This window comes from Petromyzon marinus, chromosome 17 (genome assembly GCF_048934315.1).
Source record: "Petromyzon marinus isolate PM22_M1 ecotype Great Lakes invasive population chromosome 17, UKy_Petmar_22M1.pri1.0, whole genome shotgun sequence".
Classification (NCBI taxonomy): Eukaryota; Metazoa; Chordata; class Hyperoartia; order Petromyzontiformes; family Petromyzontidae; genus Petromyzon; species Petromyzon marinus.
In genome coordinates, this window is record NC_133683.1 from 22,021,993 (window position 1) to 22,046,310 (window position 24,318).

At 50.8% G+C, this 24,318-nt stretch overlaps 1 protein-coding gene across 5 annotated transcripts in view; it reads left to right on the forward strand.

Annotated features, from left to right (window-relative positions):
- Positions 1-782: 782 nt before the first annotated feature.
- LOC116943154 (1-phosphatidylinositol 4,5-bisphosphate phosphodiesterase beta-1-like) overlaps positions 783-24,318 on the forward strand; it is a 169,565-nt gene continuing 146,029 nt past the window's right edge. For all 5 annotated transcript variants that reach the window (XM_032955743.2, XM_032955744.2, XM_032955745.2 and 2 more), the window contains exon 1: positions 783-1,423. In XM_032955743.2, the coding sequence (XP_032811634.1) occupies positions 1,325-1,423 (99 nt within the window). In that variant the 5' untranslated portion in view covers positions 783-1,324. The remainder of the gene's footprint in view (positions 1,424-24,318) is intronic.

Below are 24,318 nucleotides of genomic sequence, written 5' to 3' on the forward strand. Positions count from 1 at the left end.
TGGCATTGATCATGGACGCATCTGCCAAAGATCATACCCCATCGGCAACAGATGATGACTAATCTGCCATAGATCATAATCAGAATTCCACAGGTCACGACCCATCTGTGGGCAGCCGATGGTACGTCTGAAGCAACAGTTGCTCTGTCTAGCACAGAGCTGTTATCGGGTTTTCACTTTCTTACAAAAAAATATCGAGCAAGTTTCGTTTATTTATAGAAAAGTAAAGTGGAATGTCAATGAGGATGGATGAAAATGCATTCGTCCTTCAAACACCACATTCTTGTTTGTGAACAGGATAGAATGGGTATACCCCACCTGATATTGCGTCGAGTTAACGCATTCAATAACTTTTAAGTGAACATTATCTACAAGTGATGGATGACATCCACTTAGGAAGCTACTGTAAAGAACGACACTCGATTTTGTTGGAAAATGGGCTTGCTGCTCAAGTTATCGGAATACAAATAAGTCATTGTTTGATTACAAAGTTCGAGTTACTCCCCCCTAGTTCTATACTTTACTATGTTTGTGAAAAAATATAGTTGGTCTGTGGTCACTTCCTTTCTGAGCAATTCATAATCCTCTCCCAACAGACGGCTGCCGACCAGAGAGGAATCCCATCGCGACGGGCAACTTTTCTCATCGCCGGCACCAGAGGGCGCGTGGCGAATGGGGTTGGAACGGACAACGGCAAGGAGCGAGGAGAGAGTCGGCGAGAGAGGGGGGAGGATGGAGGGTGGTGGCGTGGAGGAGGGATTAGGGGGTGGAGGAGGAGGAGGTGGTGTGTGTGGTTTTAGTGGGTGGCGCTGCTAGACGAAGGAAGCCGCCTTGTGGCTCCCTCGCCGAGGAAGTCACCGCCCGACTTTTCAAGTTCCATCCAAAGAGTCCGGACAAGCGTCGCACACACACACACACAGGCATACACACACACAGGCACACACACAGACACACGCGTCAAGGCGGGACACTGAAGCGAACAGGGGAGAGGGAAGACGCACGGACATAGTCTGAAGTAGGAGGCGTACACAGAGAGAGAGAGAAAGACAAGGGCGAGACAGACCGAGGACGGGAAGGGAAGACGAGCGTTAAAGTTGCAATAATCGTTTTGTTGCGTTGGATATCATCAGCTGGGGCTGGCGGCGAGGCCGTGTGAGTGAGTTCGTGAGTGTCACTCACTTGTGGTCGCTGCTGTCAGAGTTGCCATCTGCCGGCGCGTGTGTTAGTTGTGTTTGTGTGGTGCCAGTATTTGTTTCTGGGTTTTTTTTTAAGTTTTGTTAATCGCGGCGGGGGCAAGACGAGCTTGGGGAGTTGAGAGCAGGAGATGGCAGGCGCACAGCCCGGCGTGCATTCTCTGCAGCTCAAGCCCATCCAAGTGTCAGAAGACCTGAAGAAGGGAAACAAGTTCCTGAAATGGGAAGAGGTGAGTGGCGACGCCCGTGACACCCACACCTACCTCGTTAAGTGACGCACCTAGTAGCTCTTTCCGAAGTCACACCACACTTGGCTCTGTATTTACTCGACACACATACACCTGCTTTCTAAAATGACAAATACCTGGCTCTTTAAATGTACACACACCTGGCTCTTTACTTGACACCCCTGACTTTCCACTTCATCTGGCCTAATATCTCCTTAAGTGACACACACACCCGGCTCTCGTTTTACGTAACACACACACACACACCTGTGTTTCTCTTGTAGTGACACACCTGGTTCTATAAGTGGCAAATGTATGGCTCTCTCCTTAAGTGACACACCTGGCTGCATACGTGACACACACGTGACTATATTTAAGTCACACGTGACTATATATAAGTGACACACACGTGACTATATTTAAGTGACACACACGTGACTATATTTAGGTGACACACACGTGACTATATTTAGGTGACACACACGTGACTATTTAGGTGACACACACGTGACTATATTTAAGTGACACACACGTGACTATATTTAGGTGACACACACGTGACTATATGTAAGTGACACACACGTGACTATATATAAGTGACACACACGTGACTATATATAAGTGACACACACGTGACTATATATAAGTGACACACACGTGACTATATTTAGGTGACACACACGTGACTATATTTAAGTGACACGTGACTATATTTAAGTGACACACACGTGGCTATATTTAAGTGACACACACGTGACTATATATAAGTGACACACGTGACTATATTTAAGTGACACACACGTGACTATATTTAAGTGACACACACGTGACTATATATAAGTGACACACACGTGACTATATATAAGTAACACACACGTGACTATATTTAAGTGACACACACGTGACTATATATAAGTGACACACACGTGACTATATATAAGTGACACACACGTGACTATATATAAGTAACACACACGTGACTATATTTAAGTGACACGTGACTATGTATAAGTGACACACACGTGACTATATATAAGTGACACACACGTGACTATATTTAAGTGACACGTGACTATATTTAAGTGACACACACGTGGCTATATTTAAGTGACACACACGTGACTATATATAAGTGACACACGTGACTATATTTAAGTGACACACACGTGACTATATGTAAGTAACACACACGTGACTATATTTAAGTGACACACACGTGACTAGATTTAAGTGACACACACGTGACTATTTAAGTGACACACACGTGACTATATTTAAGTCACACACACGTGACTATATTTAAGTGACACACACGTGACTATATATAAGTGACACACACGTGACTATATTTAAGTGACACACACGTGACTATATTTAGGTGACGCACACGTGACTATATTTAGGTGACACACACGTGACTATTTAGGTGACACACACGTGACTATATTTAGGTGACACACACGTGACTATATATAAGTGACACACACGTGACTATATTTAGGTGACACACACGTGACTATATATAAGTGACACACACGTGACTATATTTAGGTGACACACACGTGACTATATTTAAGTGACACACACGTGACTATATATAAGTGACACACACGTGACTATATTTAAGTGACACACACGTGGCTCCATTGGCACCACCGCACCGCATCCCACCTTATTGGATGTGACGTTCTTACAATATCACCATCACGGCACGAATGTGTCAAGTGTCGCGTATGCATGGTTACAATGCAGTGTTGTGTCGTGGTTAGTATTCAGCTTTGCTGTACGTGGTTCATCGTGTGCGGAGGCATTTGCGTGGTGTCTATACTGCGGCCCACATGCAATGCGCAAAGTATTTTGATGAGTCAACAAATATGTTTGACTTTCTATTAAAGCTATACAGTCAGTATAACGTGATATATGTCCCGTAGTACATTAATAAAAACAATTCCAGGGCTCCAGTGCTAAACTGATCATTGACTGGCGTGCCATCTGTTGCTCTGAGGCAATGGTGAAAATTCCACATTGCCATGGTAGGGACAAGTCTATTCTTAGCGCAGTCACTGTTGCTTTGTTCCCATCATGCAGTGCCTCAGCTGGTGTTACTCGTCTTGCCGGTCTGGAGTGATGAAGCGCCGCGTTGATTACCGTACATAGAGGCTTGGGATGTAGCTCGTTTGGAATACTTGGAGACCTTGCAAGTAATAATCTCATGGGTTCAATCCCCGGATAGGGTCCAATTCCCGGATAGGGTCCAATTCATTTCTGTCATCATCACCACTATCATCATCCGATCTTCTTTGGGATTTGTAAAATGACCCATTATCTTGTGAAATTGCACCGCATGTATAGTATGATGGACAGTTATCAGTTTTATTAAGGAAATTATGGGTCTCGCAATAGCAATGAGGAATTTCCATAATTGGCTCATGACCAACATTTTATATGTGTGTTACCTCCAGTACTCATCGGATTGTGAAACTCTTGTACCTGTTTGTCCTCATAACAGCATGTCCTTGTTACTCGTACAACTTTGGATAGCACTAATCATATGTAATAATTAACACGCCGATTATCTATAAGTAAATACTGTACCGTGAGTCTATATAATATAGAAGGTTTCTGAGAAAAAAAATTAACCTTCCCAAAATTGATAAACACATCAAGTGGCTTGCTGATGGAGTACCAAGAGTACACACTGTGCCCGTTGAGTAACTTATGGCGGTAGCACCGTTGAAGAACACTTACAACGTATTCATTGAATATCGAAGGCTTGCTGGATGATTATTCTCTGCGATTACCTCCTCAACGTATTCGGTTGCATCACAGCACTGTATTTAGCAAGCCGTAAAACGTACTCTAAATGTCTCGCGAGTAACTTCGCAAAGTACAAACCAGTCGCCTCCGCGACTGTAACGTTAACAAACGGTTGAATAAACACCTTTGATAAGAGCAAGCCGGTGAGAATATATTCGTTCGAGTCTTGTCACTCACTGCAGTAGATAAAGACGACATTTATAATAACAATAATTAATTCACAGCGCCTCGTCCACAACACATGACTGGGTGAAGGGCCGTGCCAGTTATTGTCAAACGAGCCGTATCAGTTGTCAAACGAGCCGTATCAGCTGTGCTGGCTATCTGACCTCACCACGCTTTGCCAATGCGTGCATTGAATAGTAAAAATGGGTTGCGACGGGCACTCTCCACTGACGTTAGCCCTGGCCAGGACTCAAACTTCGGCGTTGGTGGGGAGGGTCAAAGTGCAGTGGCAGTTGCGTCACAGCACGTGCGTGATGCATGCCAGTCGCGTATACAACACACACTCGAAGCGCTGCGACAAGTGAAACTTTCTGTGGGCAATCTTACGTCTCGTGTCGTGTTCCCACCGACCCGCTCACAGCAAGACTTGTGCGTTTATTACGAGCCTGTCCATTAGTCACTGCTGTGGTTTAGTCACTGCAGTGGTTAGTCAATGCCCGCTTGCGAGCAGGGTCAGCGCACACAAGCGTGCCGGCACGGGTGGTCTTCTCCGTGCTCACTGCGTGGCGAGGCGCGCAATCTCGCGTCACCACACCTCCCCATGTGCACGGTTGGCCACGTACGGTGCGAAAGAAGTTCAAGGCGCATCCACGCGCGGCGGCTCAGACGCCACGAGCAGCAAGCAACCTTACGTCTCGTGTCGTGACTCACCCTTCTTCAGCCACAGAGTGTGACAGTTGCCGCTTGCTGCTGTGCACTCATCATGCATTGCGTATCGTCTTGTTGGTGCCGCCGGTTAACGTTGAACAGCCTTGTCAGCCGGCGTCACGTTAATGCGCAGTATTGTTGCGATGTTATCGTCCCCGTGGGAGATTGTTCCATTAGCGAGCTGACCCCTCTACGTTGGCTGGGATCGTCGTTAGTCATTGTCTATCGACTGCTGGATGAAGGCTGTTGCCATCTTTCCCGGTGCTGCGATGCCACGGCCCATCTCTGCACAGGGACCGATCCCTTTGCGCCATCGCCGCGGTGTTCGTCTCGCCTGGCACGTTCCCTCCTTTGGCTGCCGTTCTTTATCCAGCCTCGTCTGTTGCCCATCACGCAGTGGTGTGTCCTGCCGAAGCCCTCTTATCTCTTTTTTAGTGGGTTGTTTACCTTTTCATTCCTTGGCACTCCGATCGGGTTTTCTGTTTGTCGTTATCAATTTATGATCCACCCCTACTGGACGTCTGTGAAAAAGAGCTTCATAGCTCATCGGATTCTTCAAGTATAAATAAAGATGATCATTTGATCTTTGTGGAATCACTGCGATATCTGCTTTGTGTTTATTCCTTTGATCCATGTCATACTATTTCTGTATCTCCACGTAATTCCAAGCATGTATCTCTTATGATTATTATCATCGCCCATGATCGATCCACTGCTGGATGCATGTCTTCCCTGGCAGTCAGCGACTCTCACGATCCTGCGACGTAAAAGTTCATATTTCGTCTGCGCCCGAGCCGAAATTCGAGCGCTCCATCTCCAGGGTGGACGTCCACCGCGGTGCATTCACTTATTTGGCTGCCCCTACCGATGCTTCGTCTTGATCACCGGCCAATTATAGTGCAGCATCTCTCATCGTTAATCCTTAAATCTCTACCAAGCACAGCACCGCGATGGCGTATCGCGCGAGCAAAATGATCTCGCGCAAGTATGTAAAGATCAGGCGCGTGTTCAGTGTACAACATTGCGACGTCTTTCGACGTTCCGTGCCGAGGCCACCACACCACGGCTTCCCGAACACCGAGATGCAGGCGCGGAGCCGAGGCGACTTTGGTCCGACAGTGAGAGAAGAGAGCGACAAGTAAAGTGCTGCATCCTTCTTACACCCCGAACATGTGTCAATGTTTTAGGTAGGAATTTGTATTGTGGAGGTGGGGTGCATGGGTGCATGGGTGCAGAAAGTGAGCGGGTTTGCGATGTCACTGATCTGGCATCGCAATGGCCCCCTCGCACTCAGCCCCACCTCTATCTCTACCCCCCCCCCCCCATTGTCTAACACACTTGGACTGCCCCCTCGCACTCAGCCCCACCTCTATCTCTACCCCCTCCCCCCCCCATTGTCTAACACACTTGGACTGTGCCCTCGCACTCAGCTCCACCTCTATCTCTACCCCCTCCCCCCCCCCATTGTCTAACACACTTGGACTGCCCCCTCGCACTCAGCCCCACCTCTATCTCTACCCCCTCCCCCCCCCATTGTCTAACACACTTGGACTGTCCCCTCGCACTCAGCTCCACCTCTATCTCTACCCCCCCCCCCCCCCCCCCATTGTCTAACACACTTGGACTGTCCCCTCGCACTCAGCCCCACCTCTATCTCTACCCCCCTCTCTCCCCCCCATTGTCTAACACACTTGGACTGTCCCCTCGCACTCAGCCCCACCTCTATCTCTACCCCCCCCCCCCCCCCCCATTGTCTAACACACTTGGACTGTCCCCTCGCACTCAGCTCCACCTCTATCTCTACCCCCCCCCCCATTGTCTAACACACTTGGACTGTCCCCTCGCACTCAGCTCCACCTCTATCTCTACCCCCCCCCCCCCCCCCCATTGTCTAACACACTTGGACTGTCCCCTCGCACTCAGCTCCACCTTTATCTATACCCCCCCCCCCCATTGTCTAACACACTTGGACTGTGCCCTCGCACTCAGCTCCACCTCTATCTCTACCCCCCCCCCCCATTGTCTAACACACTTGGACTGTCCCCTCGCACTCAGCTCCACCTCTATCTCTACCCCCCCCCCCCCATTGTCTAACACACTTGGACTGTCCCCTCGCACTCAGCTCCACCTCTATCTCTACCCCCCTCTCCCCCCCCCCCCCATTGTCTAACACACTTGGACTGTCCCCTCGCACTCAGCTCCACCTCTATCTCTACCCCCCTCCCCCCCCCCCATTGTCTAACACACTTGGACTGTCCCCTCGCACTCAGCTCCACCTCTATCTCTACCCCCCTCTCCCCCCCCCCCCCATTGTCTAACACACTTGGACTGTCCCCTCGCACTCAGCTCCACCTCTATCTCTACCCCCCCCCCCCCCCCATTGTCTAACACACTTGGACTGTCCCCTCGCACTCAGCTCCACCTCTATCTCTACCCCCCCCCCCATTGTCTAACACACTTGGACTGTCCCCTCGCACTCAGCTCCACCTCTATCTCTACCCCCCCCCCCCCCATTGTCTAACACACTTGGACTGTCCCCTCGCACTCAGCTCCACCTTTATCTCTACCCCCCTCTCCCCCCCCCATTGTCTAACACACTTGGACTGTCCCCTCGCACTCAGCTCCACCTCTATCTCTACCCTCTCCCCCCCCCCCATTGTCTAACACACTTGGACTGTCCCCTCGCACTCAGCTCCACCTCTATCTCTACCCCCTCCCCCCCCCATTGTCTAACACACTTGGACTGTCCCCTCGCACTCAGCTCCACCTCTATCTCTACCCCCCCCCCCCATTGTCTAACACACTTGGACTGTCCCCTCGCACTCAGCTCCACCTCTATCTCTACCCCCCCCCCCCATTGTCTAACACACTTGGACTGTCCCCTCGCACTCAGCTCCACCTCTATCTCTACCCCCCCCCCCCCCATTGTCTAACACACTTGGACTGTCCCCTCGCACTCAGCTCCACCTTTATCTCTACCCCCCTCTCCCCCCCCCATTGTCTAACACACTTGGACTGTCCCCTCGCACTCAGCTCCACCTCTATCTCTACCCCCTCCCCCCCCCCATTGTCTAACACACTTGGACTGTCCCCTCGCACTCAGCCCCACCTCTATCTCTACCCCCTCCCCCCCCCCATTGTCTAACACACTTGGACTGTGCCCTCGCACTCAGCTCCACCTCTATCTCTACCCCCCCCCCCCATTGTCTAACACACTTGGACTGTCCCCTCACACTCAGCTCCACCTCTATCTCTACCCCCCTCTCTCTCCCCCCCATTGTCGAACACACTTGGACTGTGCCCTCGCACTCAGCTCCACCTCTATCTCTACCCCCTCCCCCCCCCCCATTGTCGAACACACTTGGACTGTCCCCTCGCACTCAGCTCCACCTCTATCTCTACCCCCCCCCCCCCCCATTGTCTAACACACTTGGACTGTCCCCTCGCACTCAGCCCCACCTCTATCTCTACCCCCCTCTCTCCCCCCCATTGTCTAACACACTTGGACTGTCCCCTCGCACTCAGCCCCACCTCTATCTCTACCCCCCCCCCCCCCCCCCCCATTGTCTAACACACTTGGACTGTCCCCTCGCACTCAGCTCCACCTCTATCTCTACCCCCCCCCCCCATTGTCTAACACACTTGGACTGTCCCCTCGCACTCAGCTCCACCTCTATCTCTACCCCCCCCCCCATTGTCTAACACACTTGGACTGTCCCCTCGCACTCAGCTCCACCTTTATCTATACCCCCCCCCCCCATTGTCTAACACACTTGGACTGTGCCCTCGCACTCAGCTCCACCTCTATCTCTACCCCCCCCCCCCATTGTCTAACACACTTGGACTGTCCCCTCGCACTCAGCTCCACCTCTATCTCTACCCCCTCTCCCCCCCCCATTGTCTAACACACTTGGACTGTCCCCTCGCACTCAGCTCCACCTCTATCTCTACCCCCCTCTCCCCCCCCCCCCCCCCCCCATTGTCTAACACACTTGGACTGTCCCCTCGCACTCAGCTCCACCTCTATCTCTACCCCCTCTCCCCACCCCATTGTCTAACACACTTGGACTGTCCCCTCGCACTCAGCTCCACCTCTATCTCTACCCCCCTCTCCCCCCCCCCCCCCCATTGTCTAACACACTTGGACTGTCCCCTCGCACTCAGCTCCACCTCTATCTCTACCCTCCTCCCCCCCCCCCCATTGTCTAACACACTTGGACTGTCCCCTCGCACTCAGCTCCACCTCTATCTCTACCCCCCTCTCCCCCCCCCCCCCATTGTCTAACACACTTGGACTGTCCCCTCGCACTCAGCTCCACCTCTATCTCTACCCCCCCCCCCCCCCCCATTGTCTAACACACTTGGACTGTCCCCTCGCACTCAGCTCCACCTCTATCTCTACCCCCCCCCCCCATTGTCTAACACACTTGGACTGTCCCCTCGCACTCAGCTCCACCTCTATCTCTACCCCCCCCCCCCCCCCCATTGTCTAACACACTTGGACTGTCCCCTCGCACTCAGCTCCACCTTTATCTCTACCCCCCTCTCCCCCCCCCATTGTCTAACACACTTGGACTGTCCCCTCGCACTCAGCTCCACCTCTATCTCTACCCTCTCCCCCCCCCCCCATTGTCTAACACACTTGGACTGTCCCCTCGCACTCAGCTCCACCTCTATCTCTACCCCCTCCCCCCCCCCATTGTCTAACACACTTGGACTGTCCCCTCGCACTCAGCTCCACCTCTATCTCTACCCCCCCCCCCCATTGTCTAACACACTTGGACTGTCCCCTCGCACTCAGCTCCACCTCTATCTCTACCCCCCCCCCCATTGTCTAACACACTTGGACTGTCCCCTCGCACTCAGCTCCACCTCTATCTCTACCCCCCCCCCCCCCCCCCCATTGTCTAACACACTTGGACTGTGCCCTCGCACTCAGCTCCACCTCTATCTCTACCCCCCCCCCCATTGTCTAACACACTTGGACTGTCCCCTCACACTCAGCTCCACCTCTATCTCTACCCCCCTCTCTCTCCCCCCCATTGTCGAACACACTTGGACTGTGCCCTCGCACTCAGCTCCACCTCTATCTCTACCCCCTCTCTCCCCCCCCCCATTGTCTAACACACTTGGACTGTCCCCTCGCACTCAGCTCCACCTTTATCTCTACCCCCCTCTCCCCCCCCCATTGTCTAACACACTTGGACTGTCCCCTCGCACTCAGCTCCACCTCTATCTCTACCCCCTCCCCCCCCATTGTCTAACACACTTGGACTGTGCCCTCGCACTTAGCTCCACCTCTATCTCTACCCCCCTCTCTCTCCCCCCCATTGTCGAACACACTTGGACTGTGCCCTCGCACTTAGCTCTATCTCTACCCCCCCCCCATTGTCTAACACACTTGGACTGTGCCCTCGCACTCAGCTCCACCTCTATCTCTACCCCCCTCTCTCTCCCCCCCATTGTCGAACACACTTGGACTGTGCCCTCGCACTCAGCTCCACCTCTATCTCTACCCCCTCTCTCTCCCCCCCCCCATTGTCTAACACACTTGGACTGTGCCCTCGCACTCAGCTCCACCTCTATCTCTACCCCCCTCTCTCTCCCCCCCATTGTCGAACACACTTGGACTGTGCCCTCGCACTCAGCTCCACCTCTATCTCTACCCCCCCTCTCTCCCCCCCCCATTGTCTAACACACTTGGACTGTCCCCTCGCACTCAGCTCCACCTCTATCTCTACCCCCCTCTCCCCCCCCCCCCCATTGTCTAACACACTTGGACTGTCCCCTCGCACTCAGCTCCACCTCTATCTCTACCCCCCTCCCCCCCCCCCATTGTCTAACACACTTGGACTGTCCCCTCGCACTCAGCTCCACCTCTATCTCTACCCCCCTCTCCCCCCCCCCCCCCCATTGTCTAACACACTTGGACTGTCCCCTCGCACTCAGCTCCACCTCTATCTCTACCCCCCCCCCCCCCCCATTGTCTAACACACTTGGACTGTCCCCTCGCACTCAGCTCCACCTCTATCTCTACCCCCCCCCCCATTGTCTAACACACTTGGACTGTCCCCTCGCACTCAGCTCCACCTCTATCTCTACCCCCCCCCCCCCCCCATTGTCTAACACACTTGGACTGTCCCCTCGCACTCAGCTCCACCTTTATCTCTACCCCCCTCTCCCCCCCCCATTGTCTAACACACTTGGACTGTCCCCTCGCACTCAGCTCCACCTCTATCTCTACCCTCTCCCCCCCCCCCCATTGTCTAACACACTTGGACTGTCCCCTCGCACTCAGCTCCACCTCTATCTCTACCCCCTCCCCCCCCCCATTGTCTAACACACTTGGACTGTCCCCTCGCACTCAGCTCCACCTCTATCTCTACCCCCCCCCCCCCATTGTCTAACACACTTGGACTGTCCCCTCGCACTCAGCTCCACCTCTATCTCTACCCCCCCCCCCCATTGTCTAACACACTTGGACTGTCCCCTCGCACTCAGCTCCACCTCTATCTCTACCCCCCCCCCCCCCCCATTGTCTAACACACTTGGACTGTCCCCTCGCACTCAGCTCCACCTCTATCTCTACCCCCCCCCCCCCCCCCCCATTGTCTAACACACTTGGACTGTGCCCTCGCACTCAGCTCCACCTCTATCTCTACCCCCCCCCCCATTGTCTAACACACTTGGACTGTCCCCTCACACTCAGCTCCACCTCTATCTCTACCCCCCTCTCTCTCCCCCCCATTGTCGAACACACTTGGACTGTGCCCTCGCACTCAGCTCCACCTCTATCTCTACCCCCTCTCTCCCCCCCCCCATTGTCTAACACACTTGGACTGTCCCCTCGCACTCAGCTCCACCTTTATCTCTACCCCCCTCTCCCCCCCCCATTGTCTAACACACTTGGACTGTCCCCTCGCACTCAGCTCCACCTCTATCTCTACCCCCTCCCCCCCCATTGTCTAACACACTTGGACTGTGCCCTCGCACTTAGCTCTATCTCTACCCCCCCCCCATTGTCTAACACACTTGGACTGTGCCCTCGCACTCAGCTCCACCTCTATCTCTACCCCCCTCTCTCTCCCCCCCATTGTCGAACACACTTGGACTGTGCCCTCGCACTCAGCTCCACCTCTATCTCTACCCCCCCTCTCTCCCCCCCCCATTGTCTAACACACTTGGACTGTCCCCTCGCACTCAGCTCCACCTCTATCTCTACCCCCCTCTCCCCCCCCCCCCATTGTCTAACACACTTGGACTGTCCCCTCGCACTCAGCTCCACCTCTATCTCTACCCCCCTCCCCCCCCCCCATTGTCTAACACACTTGGACTGTCCCCTCGCACTCAGCTCCACCTCTATCTCTACCCCCCTCTCCCCCCCCCCCCCCATTGTCTAACACACTTGGACTGTCCCCTCGCACTCAGCTCCACCTCTATCTCTACCCCCCCCCCCCATTGTCTAACACACTTGGACTGTCCCCTCGCACTCAGCTCCACCTCTATCTCTACCCCCCCCCCCCATTGTCTAACACACTTGGACTGTCCCCTCGCACTCAGCTCCACCTCTATCTCTACCCCCCCCCCCCATTGTCTAACACACTTGGACTGTCCCCTCGCACTCAGCTCCACCTTTATCTCTACCCCCCTCTCCCCCCCCCATTGTCTAACACACTTGGACTGTCCCCTCGCACTCAGCTCCACCTCTATCTCTACCCTCTCCCCCCCCCCCATTGTCTAACACACTTGGACTGTCCCCTCGCACTCAGCTCCACCTCTATCTCTACCCCCTCCCCCCCCCCATTGTCTAACACACTTGGACTGTCCCCTCGCACTCAGCTCCACCTCTATCTCTACCCCCCCCCCCCCCCCCCCCATTGTCTAACACACTTGGACTGTCCCCTCGCACTCAGCTCCACCTCTATCTCTACCCCCCCCCCCCATTGTCTAACACACTTGGACTGTCCCCTCGCACTCAGCTCCACCTCTATCTCTACCCCCCCCCCCCCCCCCATTGTCTAACACACTTGGACTGTCCCCTCGCACTCAGCTCCACCTTTATCTCTACCCCCCTCTCCCCCCCCCATTGTCTAACACACTTGGACTGTCCCCTCGCACTCAGCTCCACCTCTATCTCTACCCCCTCCCCCCCCCCATTGTCTAACACACTTGGACTGTCCCCTCGCACTCAGCTCCACCTCTATCTCTACCCCCTCCCCCCCCATTGTCTAACACACTTGGACTGTGCCCTCGCACTTAGCTCCACCTCTATCTCTACCCCCCTCTCTCTCCCCCCCATTGTCGAACACACTTGGACTGTGCCCTCGCACTTAGCTCTATCTCTACCCCCCCCCCCATTGTCTAACACACTTGGACTGTGCCCTCGCACTCAGCTCCACCTCTATCTCTACCCCCCTCTCTCTCCCCCCCATTGTCGAACACACTTGGACTGTGCCCTCGCACTCAGCTCCACCTCTATCTCTACCCCCCCTCTCTCCCCCCCCCATTGTCTAACACACTTGGACTGTCCCCTCGCACTCAGCTCCACCTCTATCTCTACCCCCTCCCCCCCCCATTGTCTAACACACTTGGACTGTGCCCTCGCACTCAGCTCCACCTCTATCTCTACCCCCCCCCCCCCCCCATTGTCTAACACACTTGGACTGTCCCCTCGCACTCAGCTCCACCTCTATCTCTACCCCCCCCCCCATTGTCTAACACACTTGGACTGTGCCCTCGCACTTAGCTCCACCTCTATCTCTACCCCCCCCCCCCCATTGTCTAACACACTTGGACTGTCCCCTCGCACTTAGCTCCACCTCTATCTATACCCCCCCCCCCCCCCCCATTGTCTAACACACTTGGACTGTCCCCTCGCACTCAGCTCCACCTCTATCTATACCCCCCCCCCCCCCATTGTCTAACACACTTGGACTGTGCCCTCGCACTCAGCTCCACCTCTATCTATACCCCCCCCCCCCCATTGTCTAACACACTTGGACTGTGCCCTCGCACTCAGCTCCACCTCTATCTATACCCCCCCCCCCCCATTGTCTAACACACTTGGACTGTCCCCTCGCACTCAGCTCCACCTCTATCTATACCCCCCCCCCCCCATTGTCTAACACACTTGGACTGTCCCCTCGCACTCAGCTCCACCTCTATCTCTACCCCCCCCCCCATTGTCTAACACACTTGGACTGTCCCCTCGCACTCAGCTCCACCTCTATCTCTACCCCCCCCCCCCCCCCCCCATTGTCTAACACACTTGGACTGTCCCCTCGCACTCAGCTCCACCTCTATCTATACCCCCCCCCCCCATTGTCTAACACACTTGGACTGTGCCCTCGCACTCAGCTCCACCTCTATCTATACCCCCCCCCCCCCCCATTGTCTAACACACTTGGACTGTCCCCTCGCACTCAGCTCCACCTCTATCTCTACCCCCCCCTCTCCCCCCCCCCATTGTCTAACACACTTGGACTGTCCCCTCGCACTTAGCTCCACCTCTATCTCTACCCCCCCCCCCATTGTCTAACACACTTGGACTGTCCCCTCGCACTCAGCTCCACCTCTATCTCTACCCCCCCCCCCCCATTGTCTAACACACTTGGACTGTCCCCTCGCACTTAGCTCCACCTCTATCTCTACCCCCCCCCCCCCCCATTGTCTAACACACTTGGACTGTCCCCTCGCACTCAGCTCCACCTCTATCTATACCCCCCCCCCCCCCATTGTCTAACACACTTGGACTGTGCCCTCGCACTCAGCTCCACCTCTATCTATACCCCCCCCCCCCCCATTGTCTAACACACTTGGACTGTGCCCTCGCACTCAGCTCCACCTCTATCTCTACCCCCCCCCCCCCCCCATTGTCTAACACACTTGGACTGTCCCCTCGCACTCAGCTCCACCTCTATCTCTACCCCCCCCTCTCCCCCCCCCCCATTGTCTAACACACTTGGACTGTCCCCTCGCACTTAGCTCCACCTCTATCTCTACCCCCCCCCCCCCATTGTCTAACACACTTGGACTGTCCCCTCGCACTTAGCTCCACCTCTATCTCTACCCCCCCCCCCCCCCCCCCCATTGTCTAACACACTTGGACTGTCCCCTCGCACTCAGCTCCACCTCTATCTCTACCCCCCCCCCCCATTGTCTAACACACTTGGACTGTCCCCTCGCACTCAGCTCCACCTCTATCTCTACCCCCCCCCCCCCCATTGTCTAACACACTTGGACTGTGCCCTCGCACTCAGCTCCACCTCTATCTCTACCCCCTCCCCCCCCCATTGTCTAACACACTTGGACTGTGCCCTCGCACTCAGCTCCACCTCTATCTCTAACCCCCTCTCCCTCCCCCCCTCTCTCCCTCCCCCTGTCTGTGCCCCCCTCTCTCTCCCACATTGTCTAACCCACTCGCTTGACTTGTGCTACTTGGACTTGTGGTGCTTTGCTCCTACATTGGCGCTGGCTGCCCCGCCCAAGCTGTTTACGCCGCACAGCTTTGCTCACTCTGAAAGCCCCTAGAAGCAGTTGCATTTGGAGGCTTGCCCCCTCTTTTCTCTCCGCCTGATGAAGACCGCTTGTGTTGCGATCGAAACGTCGTGGTTTTTTGCTTTTATTTAAAAAAAAATTCTATCTACGTGACTTTACCGAAAGAACCAAGAATATGAATTCAAAAGAAGGCTTTAAAGTTCACGTTCAAATCTACCACGTTGGTTTCTCTATCGTCGGTGGATATCAGTGGCCTGGCGTGGTTCACATGGGCCATGGTGCAAGTGGTGCGAGGAGTAAAATTACCTGCGATAACTTTTCACGTGATAAGCCACTTAGTTGAGCTCGCATTTGTGGACAGGTCGCTTCTAAAAAAAGGAGCTATATAGCTCAGTGGGCCTTAACTGTTAAAATGAATGGTTTTTTATTTAGTTTAGAAATGAGGCCCCATTGTGTAATTTCCCCCTCGCTTGTCCCATTTTTGTAACCTGTTGGCTCGGCCAAAATTTAACGATTGCCCCCCCACCACACACCAGGTGCACACTATCGGATATGCCACTGCTTTCCACGAATGATGCAACTGAAGCAGTTTGACACAACTGCATAGTTTTTTTTGTGTTTTTATACAGTTGTGGTGTCCTGCTCTCTGATGTATTCTCGGCTTGTGCCAGGGAGTTGGTCGGTATGACGACCAACGTTTCGGTCCACGTGCTGTCCCGGGAGCTTCTTCAGAAACTGAATTCCTGAGGAAACTCGCGGAACATGGAGCGAAACATCGGACATCACGCACGTGCCGAACAGCACATCGCACAAGCCAGCAACAGCATTTCTGTGAAAAAGAGCATCATAGCTCATTCTATTCCTTCAGTCTAAATAAAGATACTGATTTTGATTCTAATGCAGGCGTAACGAGGGGAAAGCATTAGCCCCAACATCCCTAGGTGATTTGATATTCAGGAAGAGTGTGAACTAAGTTTTGCAGTGAGTGCTCACGAATAGGATTCCATTAATTCTTGTAAGTACAGGATGTACTTGTTTCCTTATTGTCATAGAACCTTGGTTTTGTGTCAGCACGTGGGTTATGGTTGACATAGATGCGGCGAGAAAGGGGCTCGGCGGCCGTCAGATGTTACTGGCCGTACCTCATCCACAATCGCGCGGTGCCCTCTAACAGTGCGGCACGTTCAGCCAGCAAGAATCCTGCTGGCCGATTGTTTTTGAGCCATGAAAGTTTTCTTACAGAACATCTGATAGTGCGTCGTTTCATAGGCTATGACTTTAAAATCTGCTCGAGTAGCCTACCGTGATTTCCTTCAACGTGACTTTGGAACCACTCGAAAAAAAATATATAAAATTGCACAGGTAACGAGCACAGCCTGTGCAATTGTTATCAATGTAAAGGTGCAGCCCCTTGAGCAATCCACTGCTGGATGAACACCTCGAATCACGCCATATAGGGGAGATTATGGGGGGTTGTTTGACCAGAGACTTCATCATGGCTGGTCAAGGCGGTTGTAGCACGGGCCCAGTCCGGACACCACTCGCTCGGCGTTGTGGCCGGGGAATTGGACTCTGGTTGGCGGGATCACGGTGCAGTGCAGAGCTGTCCCAATCGGCTGCACCATTCAGTGGTGCAAATACAATAGAGGCCTGCAGAAGTTGGCAATAGCGGGAGTTAATATTAACGGTTTGCAGTTGTGAGAAGGGCGTGTTTGTTAACGTTGTAACATCGCGGCCGTCTCGTATTGCCATGCAGAGATAATAATTGATGTACGGCTCGTCAAGTGCTGTTGCTGACAGATAGGTAGAGCAGCATATATATCCAAATGCTCTTTGCCAAAAGTCAAAATCCAGCAGATAGCAGATGAAGCCGCCTGGTACAATGGTCATTTGTTATCTGTGCTTGATAAGAACGGCTCGAATGTCCAGGGCAGGCGCCTTGCGAAACTCTCTCCTGAGGACGTGGTGGTGGCTGTGCTCGACCTGCGAGGTTAACACAAATGACGCGCGCCCTGTGCTGTGCAGAAAGCTCTCGGGCCTGAAGCGAATGGAGCCGGCGACCTCGGGGACCATTACGCCGTGGAAGTATCCCTGTTGCCTTTAGTCCAGCAAACTCAAAAGGCCAATCTTGAGCAAATCTATGTATCTATTATGTTGATGGGAGGTGCGGGGGAAGGACAACAAACTAAACACAAAAGCAGTTCGAAAGGAATTGGTTTTCAATCTAGTTTCATTTAGAATGAAAACAACCTGGTTTAGATTGAAAACTCAAACGTGGCTAAGAGGCAGCAGTGAGACAAATAGACGACTGTTAATCGGTTTCGTCGCTGTTAGGACTCATCAGTAAAGTACAGTCACCAATGCTCACTGCTGCTAAATCCATCTCTGGGAAAGGAATACGCAGAGACGCGACCTATTTGCACTACGAGGATCCATTTATCTCGCCTTACTTGCAACAATACATAAAGTATGTTCACGATGAGAAAACCCATCTCATATGTCTGTTGCCAAGATGCCCTGCTTGCTATGCTGCTGAAATTTGAAACGGTTCGCTGTTCTGCATTTTGCTTTTCATTGTGCTTGTGGCTGGCTACACGGCTTATCTTATCACAGCACCTACAGCGTTTCTTGGCAAAACGCCACCCTCCCTGCTTCACCTAGATTCTGTGTCAGCCCTTGTGTGTCCAAGAACATTTTGGCTTCTTCTGATACCGATAACCCATCCCGGCTTTTGTTAGAAGGGAGGTGAATTAATTAAAGTACACAGATTGGCGTTTGAGTTTGTTGGATTAAAGCAACATGGACACTTCCACGGCGTAATGGTTCCCGCACTCGACTTTCAATCCAAAGTTCTAGTCTGCCCCACCTCTGTTCACCCAGTTGATTTTCAGTATAGGGGCTATCCATTCAGTCCGTACGCATGGAGGGGGGAGGGGGGTTAACCCGAATGCGTACCGCGTGCGTATGGGGGTGTCTACTGACAATGCACGCATAGGAAACGAGAGGGATGGGGGGTGAAGCCTCGATAATAATTTGTCTAAATTGGCCTTCAAATTAGTTAGATAGTCCGGCAGTGGGCTGTCTGTATGCTTAAACACGTTAATATTATTAATCCTTGATCGTTTCTGCGTGGATTAAATATCGGCCGTTCTATAGGATTCGGGGGGGGGGGGGGGGGGTGTAAAAAGTCCGCGTGCCTACAGAGAGGGGTCAAGTTTTGACAGATTTTTGCGTACCTCCTAGATGGATGGCCCCATTCACGGATACAGTATAGTTAATCGATTGGCAGGTCACGTGTGGTGGGGTAAAGTGTGGGTACTCGTGCCTCTTCCAAGACAGCTGGCCAGCGTGCAAGTAGGCCAAGCTACCCTCTTAGAGGGCCCCTCAAGAGTTCCTTCTAGTCGAGGCCCTTCTGACAGCAGTGGTGTTAAGCAAGAAATTGCAGGGCTGCACTTTTACCTTTTTATATGAACGCATTAGGACTGATCAGTCGGTTCTCTTGTTCCTTGCAAGGCGCTGGTGAAGAGTACGTTGACCTTTACACCACAGATGGAAGAAATACATCCGCATAAAAAATGGTGTGCTTCCTTTGAAGACAATATGAGACATCAGCAGTGTCAGTTCATCATGCTGATGGACATCCTCATCTTAACTAGAGCACAGTGGCTGGGGAAATAAATAATGCAAGTGTATAGTGGGAAATTATTGCACACTTTTGGTGATTTGTGAACCACTTATTTTCAGTTTGACTGTCTAATTATGCTCACTGGGAGGATCTGTAGGAATTTTGTAATTGAAAAATAATAAAATAAAACGGACCCGAGAAAGTTTTCTTATTGTCATAATTTTAAACGCTTGCATGCTTGTGTTTACCATTTATTGATCGTTGGTTTCGTCAATATTTCGCTTGTCACCTTTCATTTATTTTTCTCAACGATCATTCTTGCCGAGTCACTGTTATTGGGGATGTGGAAGCGCTCTCGAGCCATTATTGAAGATTCACTCCGAGAAACCGGTAAGAAGGAAGCTGCCAGGCTTAGATTTATCGAAACAAACTTCATTCAGGGAGGCCAGTGGGTAAGGCCCTGCTTGAGGCTGTGGCAGTTGGGTCGGCTCAGTGTGTAGGGGTGGTGGGATAAAACCCATCAGCTGAAGAAGTGCCTCATTTAGTGGATTGATGTGTAAAGCACTGCTGTCCGTGCCCCTAATTCTATAAATGAGTGCTGATCTTGTTTTCTTCGAGCCCTCCCCAAGTTTTAGAAATGCGCGCGTTTTCCCGTTGATTGTGAGAGAAACAACAACACTCAAGTAAAACGATGCACTTTCAATGATTTCAGACAGAAAGTAATTTGCTCGCTGATAATATCTAAAACATATTGGTTGCCAGTGTCTTGTTTTCAGGATGGGTGTTTCATCGCAGTTAGACCTGATGCTTGCCGTCAGCCACCAGTACTACATTAATTTATATGGACATTTAAATTCAACGGAGCACGTTTCTTAACCCCACCCATCCCCACCTCTGTCCTCCCATCAGTATAAGTGGGTACACCAAATTTAGTTAATCAGCAGGCTGCTTGTGTGTGGTGGGGTAAAGTGTGGGTACACCCACCTCTTACAACGCCATTGTGTCGGAGTAGAGTAGGCCAAGATACCCTCCAGAAGGTCCCCCCAGAGGTCTGTCAAGTAGAGACCTCTACACCTTTGCCTCTTTGCACCTTTATATTATTTAGAATTTTTTCATGAAGACTGCTGTCTCCTTAAATTGCAGTGACAGCTCCTACGTCCTGGCCCTCGCCATCACCATGGCATCACATCCACATCTCTCTTAAAGCCGTCGCCACCGCCTCCACGCTCACCATTGCCCTCGCCGCTGCCATCCATCATCATCATCATCATCATCTTCTTCATCACCATCATCACGTCGCTGGGACAGAGCGGGGTTCTGCGCGGCCTGCGCCCGCTTGCCCAGCCGCCGCCGGATCCGGTGCCCCACGGAACGTTTCGCCCAGTTGATAAATTGGCGCGCGGCAGGACTTAAACACCCGCGTGTGAATAGCGGCTGACATGTCGTTGCCTAATTTCTTTAGTGCGCCGTTTTGCAGTCGCCCCCAAAAGGGTGGAACGCCGACTCTGTGACATGCGTGACATGTTCAGATTTTCCACGTTTTTCTCGTCCTGCTGTCCACATCCGGAACGGGACTGTTCTCTTACTTGCGTACCCATCGCTCGATGTCCCCCTGACCCTTTGACTTTCTGATTTTACGCCTCTGTTCCGCCATTATCATCCTTATAAGTGCTATTGTCTGTCATTTTGAACATCATGATAGTTTTAGAAAATATAGCATATTTGTACACGTGCGAAAATACACGTACCACCACCATCCTAGTGTTGATGAAAAAGACAGTTTTGTCTACGTGTATGTGCTGTGGTATTTTAGTTTCTTATCTAGAAAAGTGGGCAAATGATTGCCATCTGAGGGACAGTCCTAACTGGTTGACATCCAGTGCCCAAGTAAAAGCTGCCTTTTCATGACTACAAATCCTTACCCACACCGTTAAAGTGTCTGAAGTGTACTTGACAAATCGTGGAACTGCCCACGAGTTTCTAGCTTGACACGGGAAATGAGCAACACTCCATGAGACACCGTGAAGTAAAGGCAAAGGTGCAGCCCTGAAATTGCTTGCTCACGCCACAGCTGACAAGGTCACAATCGGAATGTTTATTTATACTGGAGGAATCCGATGAGCTATAAAGCTCTTTTCACATATGTCCAGTAGGTCCTCCGCTAGAGGGAGCTCCATCATGCCATTCTTAAGTTCTAGAGGACATTTGGCATCACTCTTCTATGCTGGCCAGACCTTTTGGTGGAGGGTTACCCACACTTCATCCCACCATAGGGAACCGCTAACAGACTATGTGGATACACTGTCACTTAAAAAAAACATTTAACTGTAGCGTAGACATTATTTTGATTGGTTGGTTGAACAGTGGAGCTGATGCAATAAAGTTAAGGTGGATTGGCATGTACAATATTCGAAGGTGACAGCACAGTGGCTTACAACCAGTTTTGGCCTATACAGTACTGTTTACAGCACAAATGCATACCAGCATGGGTTGCATTACTCCGAGATGCAGGCTAATGTGGGCCCATGTCATTACAGCCAGCGACAAGCCGCACTTCAAAGACACACTTTGAATACCATGTATGCCCTTGGAATTGACATGTCCTATTCTTTATATTCACAGTACTTTATATATACACGGTATATTATCATATATGTTATATTATATGCATATATCCGCGATATTATATGTTTACCTAAGATTATCCTTCTTGTCCACGCTGATGTGGGGGGTGAACTTCATGGATACCGTTATTCCGGGGGTTGTCTGTTTTGTTTTTACTCCACTTATCCATGAGAAAAAAATTCAGGTGAACGGGGGATAATAGGATGAATTTTCTGGCTGAACTCTTCTTACCTGTGAATAGAATGCACGTGAATGTTGAAATGTACGCACAGAGCCGGGTTGGCTTGTACCGCGTAGGCAGAGCATGAACTAATGCGTCAATTAATGCTTCGATGCTTGGATAAATAAACGCATAAATAAACTAATGCACACACGAATAAATGGTTGATTGCATAATAAGATGTGTGGATGAAGGAATGAATGCATAAATTGTTGAACACATTAATGAATGTGTGAAGGAATTAATACATTAACGGATGTGTTAATGAATGAATGAATGCATGAGCAAATGCATGAATGGGTGAGCGAATTAATGAATGAGCACCAGGCTGTGTCAGGGCGCGTGAGTGGAGGGCCGCGGGTCCCCCTGAGTCGCCTGATCCCACTTCCGTTCGTTTTCAGTGTTTGCAAATGGTAAATAACCTGCAGATATTCGGAGGAATGTGTCGCTCAATTCCTCTTATCCCTAAACATTTTTTTCAGATATATATGGTTGTGTCGGATAATGGGATTCACGTGGGCATGGACCATTTTAGTGCCGCGACTGATAGGAGTCGCAGGTTAGTAGGGCTGTGGATGAGTATACTCTACGCTAGATATAGTGTGGCCACATACCGCGTCTGTTAAATGGAAATATTTATTGTACTCACTCTACTGTTTTATATTTATGGATTTGTCTACAATAGCAGCAACACAATCTATTTTGTTTCAATGCAAATTGTATTTTTATTTCAGGGTCGTACCAGCAATACATATTTTATAAGTGTGATTTGTTTTCAGCATTTATAATGGTAAAATAGATTATACATTATTTCTCCCATCTCCCTCACAAATTAAAGCAACATTAAAAACGTGTTACGCTCAGACTTCAATTTCATTGTAAATATTTTTCCCCAGATGGGTGGCAGAGATTTTGTCACGGCATCTTAGAGATTGAACCACGTGATGCATGTCAAGTGCGTGTGATTTTAGGGTTTCACCAATTAAATTGTGCACACCGTGGACGTGTGATGTTGGTCGATTAAAAAAAAGCCGTTTTGATTTATTTTACGCTGTACAGTGGGGTTTAGTCTTCTTTGGTTCTTTCGGTAAAGTCACGTAGAATGAGAATAAAATAATAAATTGATAAAATAAAATAGCACAATAATATTCTCACGACGTTTCGGCCACAACACAAGCGGCCTTCATCAGGTGAAGGGACGAGACTGTCTGGTAGGACAGCGCTGGAGTGAAAGAGCCACGTTCAGATCACGACCTTTAAGCTGTGTGAGAGGAAACAAAGCGCCTTGACAAAGGAATTAGCATATAATTTAGCATTGAAATGGCTGAGTGATTAGCTTGTGACTGGTCACAGAAATAGCTATGTTAAAAGTTAAAGCACACACATCCGCAGAGGCACCCGGTACATAATTTAACACCGTATGTTTGTCTTGTAAAATTTGACACTGCAAATTTAACAGCAAAGGTGGCAGTGGCAATGAGGCAGCTCAAAATATTCACCTAAATGTCGAACGTGGTAGTGGGACGGAACGTCAATACAGCAGCAACTTTGCCTTTCCGCAGTTGGTGTAATACCAAAATTAATTTTGAGTCTCTCATGCTAGCGCTCTATTCCGTTGACTTCCTCAGGTATACTTCAACATGATGGCCCCAGGGTTTGGAATGCTATCGCCAATAAACTGCAACTTGGATCACTACCTGTGAGATCTTCACTCAAAACTGCTCTGAGGGAGTTGTACACCGCTAGCTGCCACTGCTATTCAGAATGGCCTGAAATAAAATGTATCGTTCTGGATGACCACTGCAAAGTATGATCTTGAGTTTTGATTATAGTGTGCTGATCTTTAAAGGTGTGTTGAAAATTTTTGATACTGCTACTTATAATCCTGCTGTTATGGAGTGACTCATGCAGCGAGCTATGGCTGCAAAGTTTGGTCATACATGTAATGTTTATCGTTTATTGTTAAATTTGAATCACAGTTCCTATGATCACTGTTACATTGTTTTTATAGCTTTATTTTGATTACTTTGAAAACGTTTTGGTTTAGCCATGTTTGTTTGTTGTAGTACAGAGTTAGCCTGATAACTTTTATCTAAATTCTTATGGTTGTTATTGTTTGACTTGCATCCCATTGGGATTTTTGCACACAGCGTTGAAATAAGGTGTTTTTTCTGGAAGACTTTGCTGTTTTTTCCTGGATTTTTCTGTTGCGTGTAGACACTTTAAGATTTTTCTTGTTCA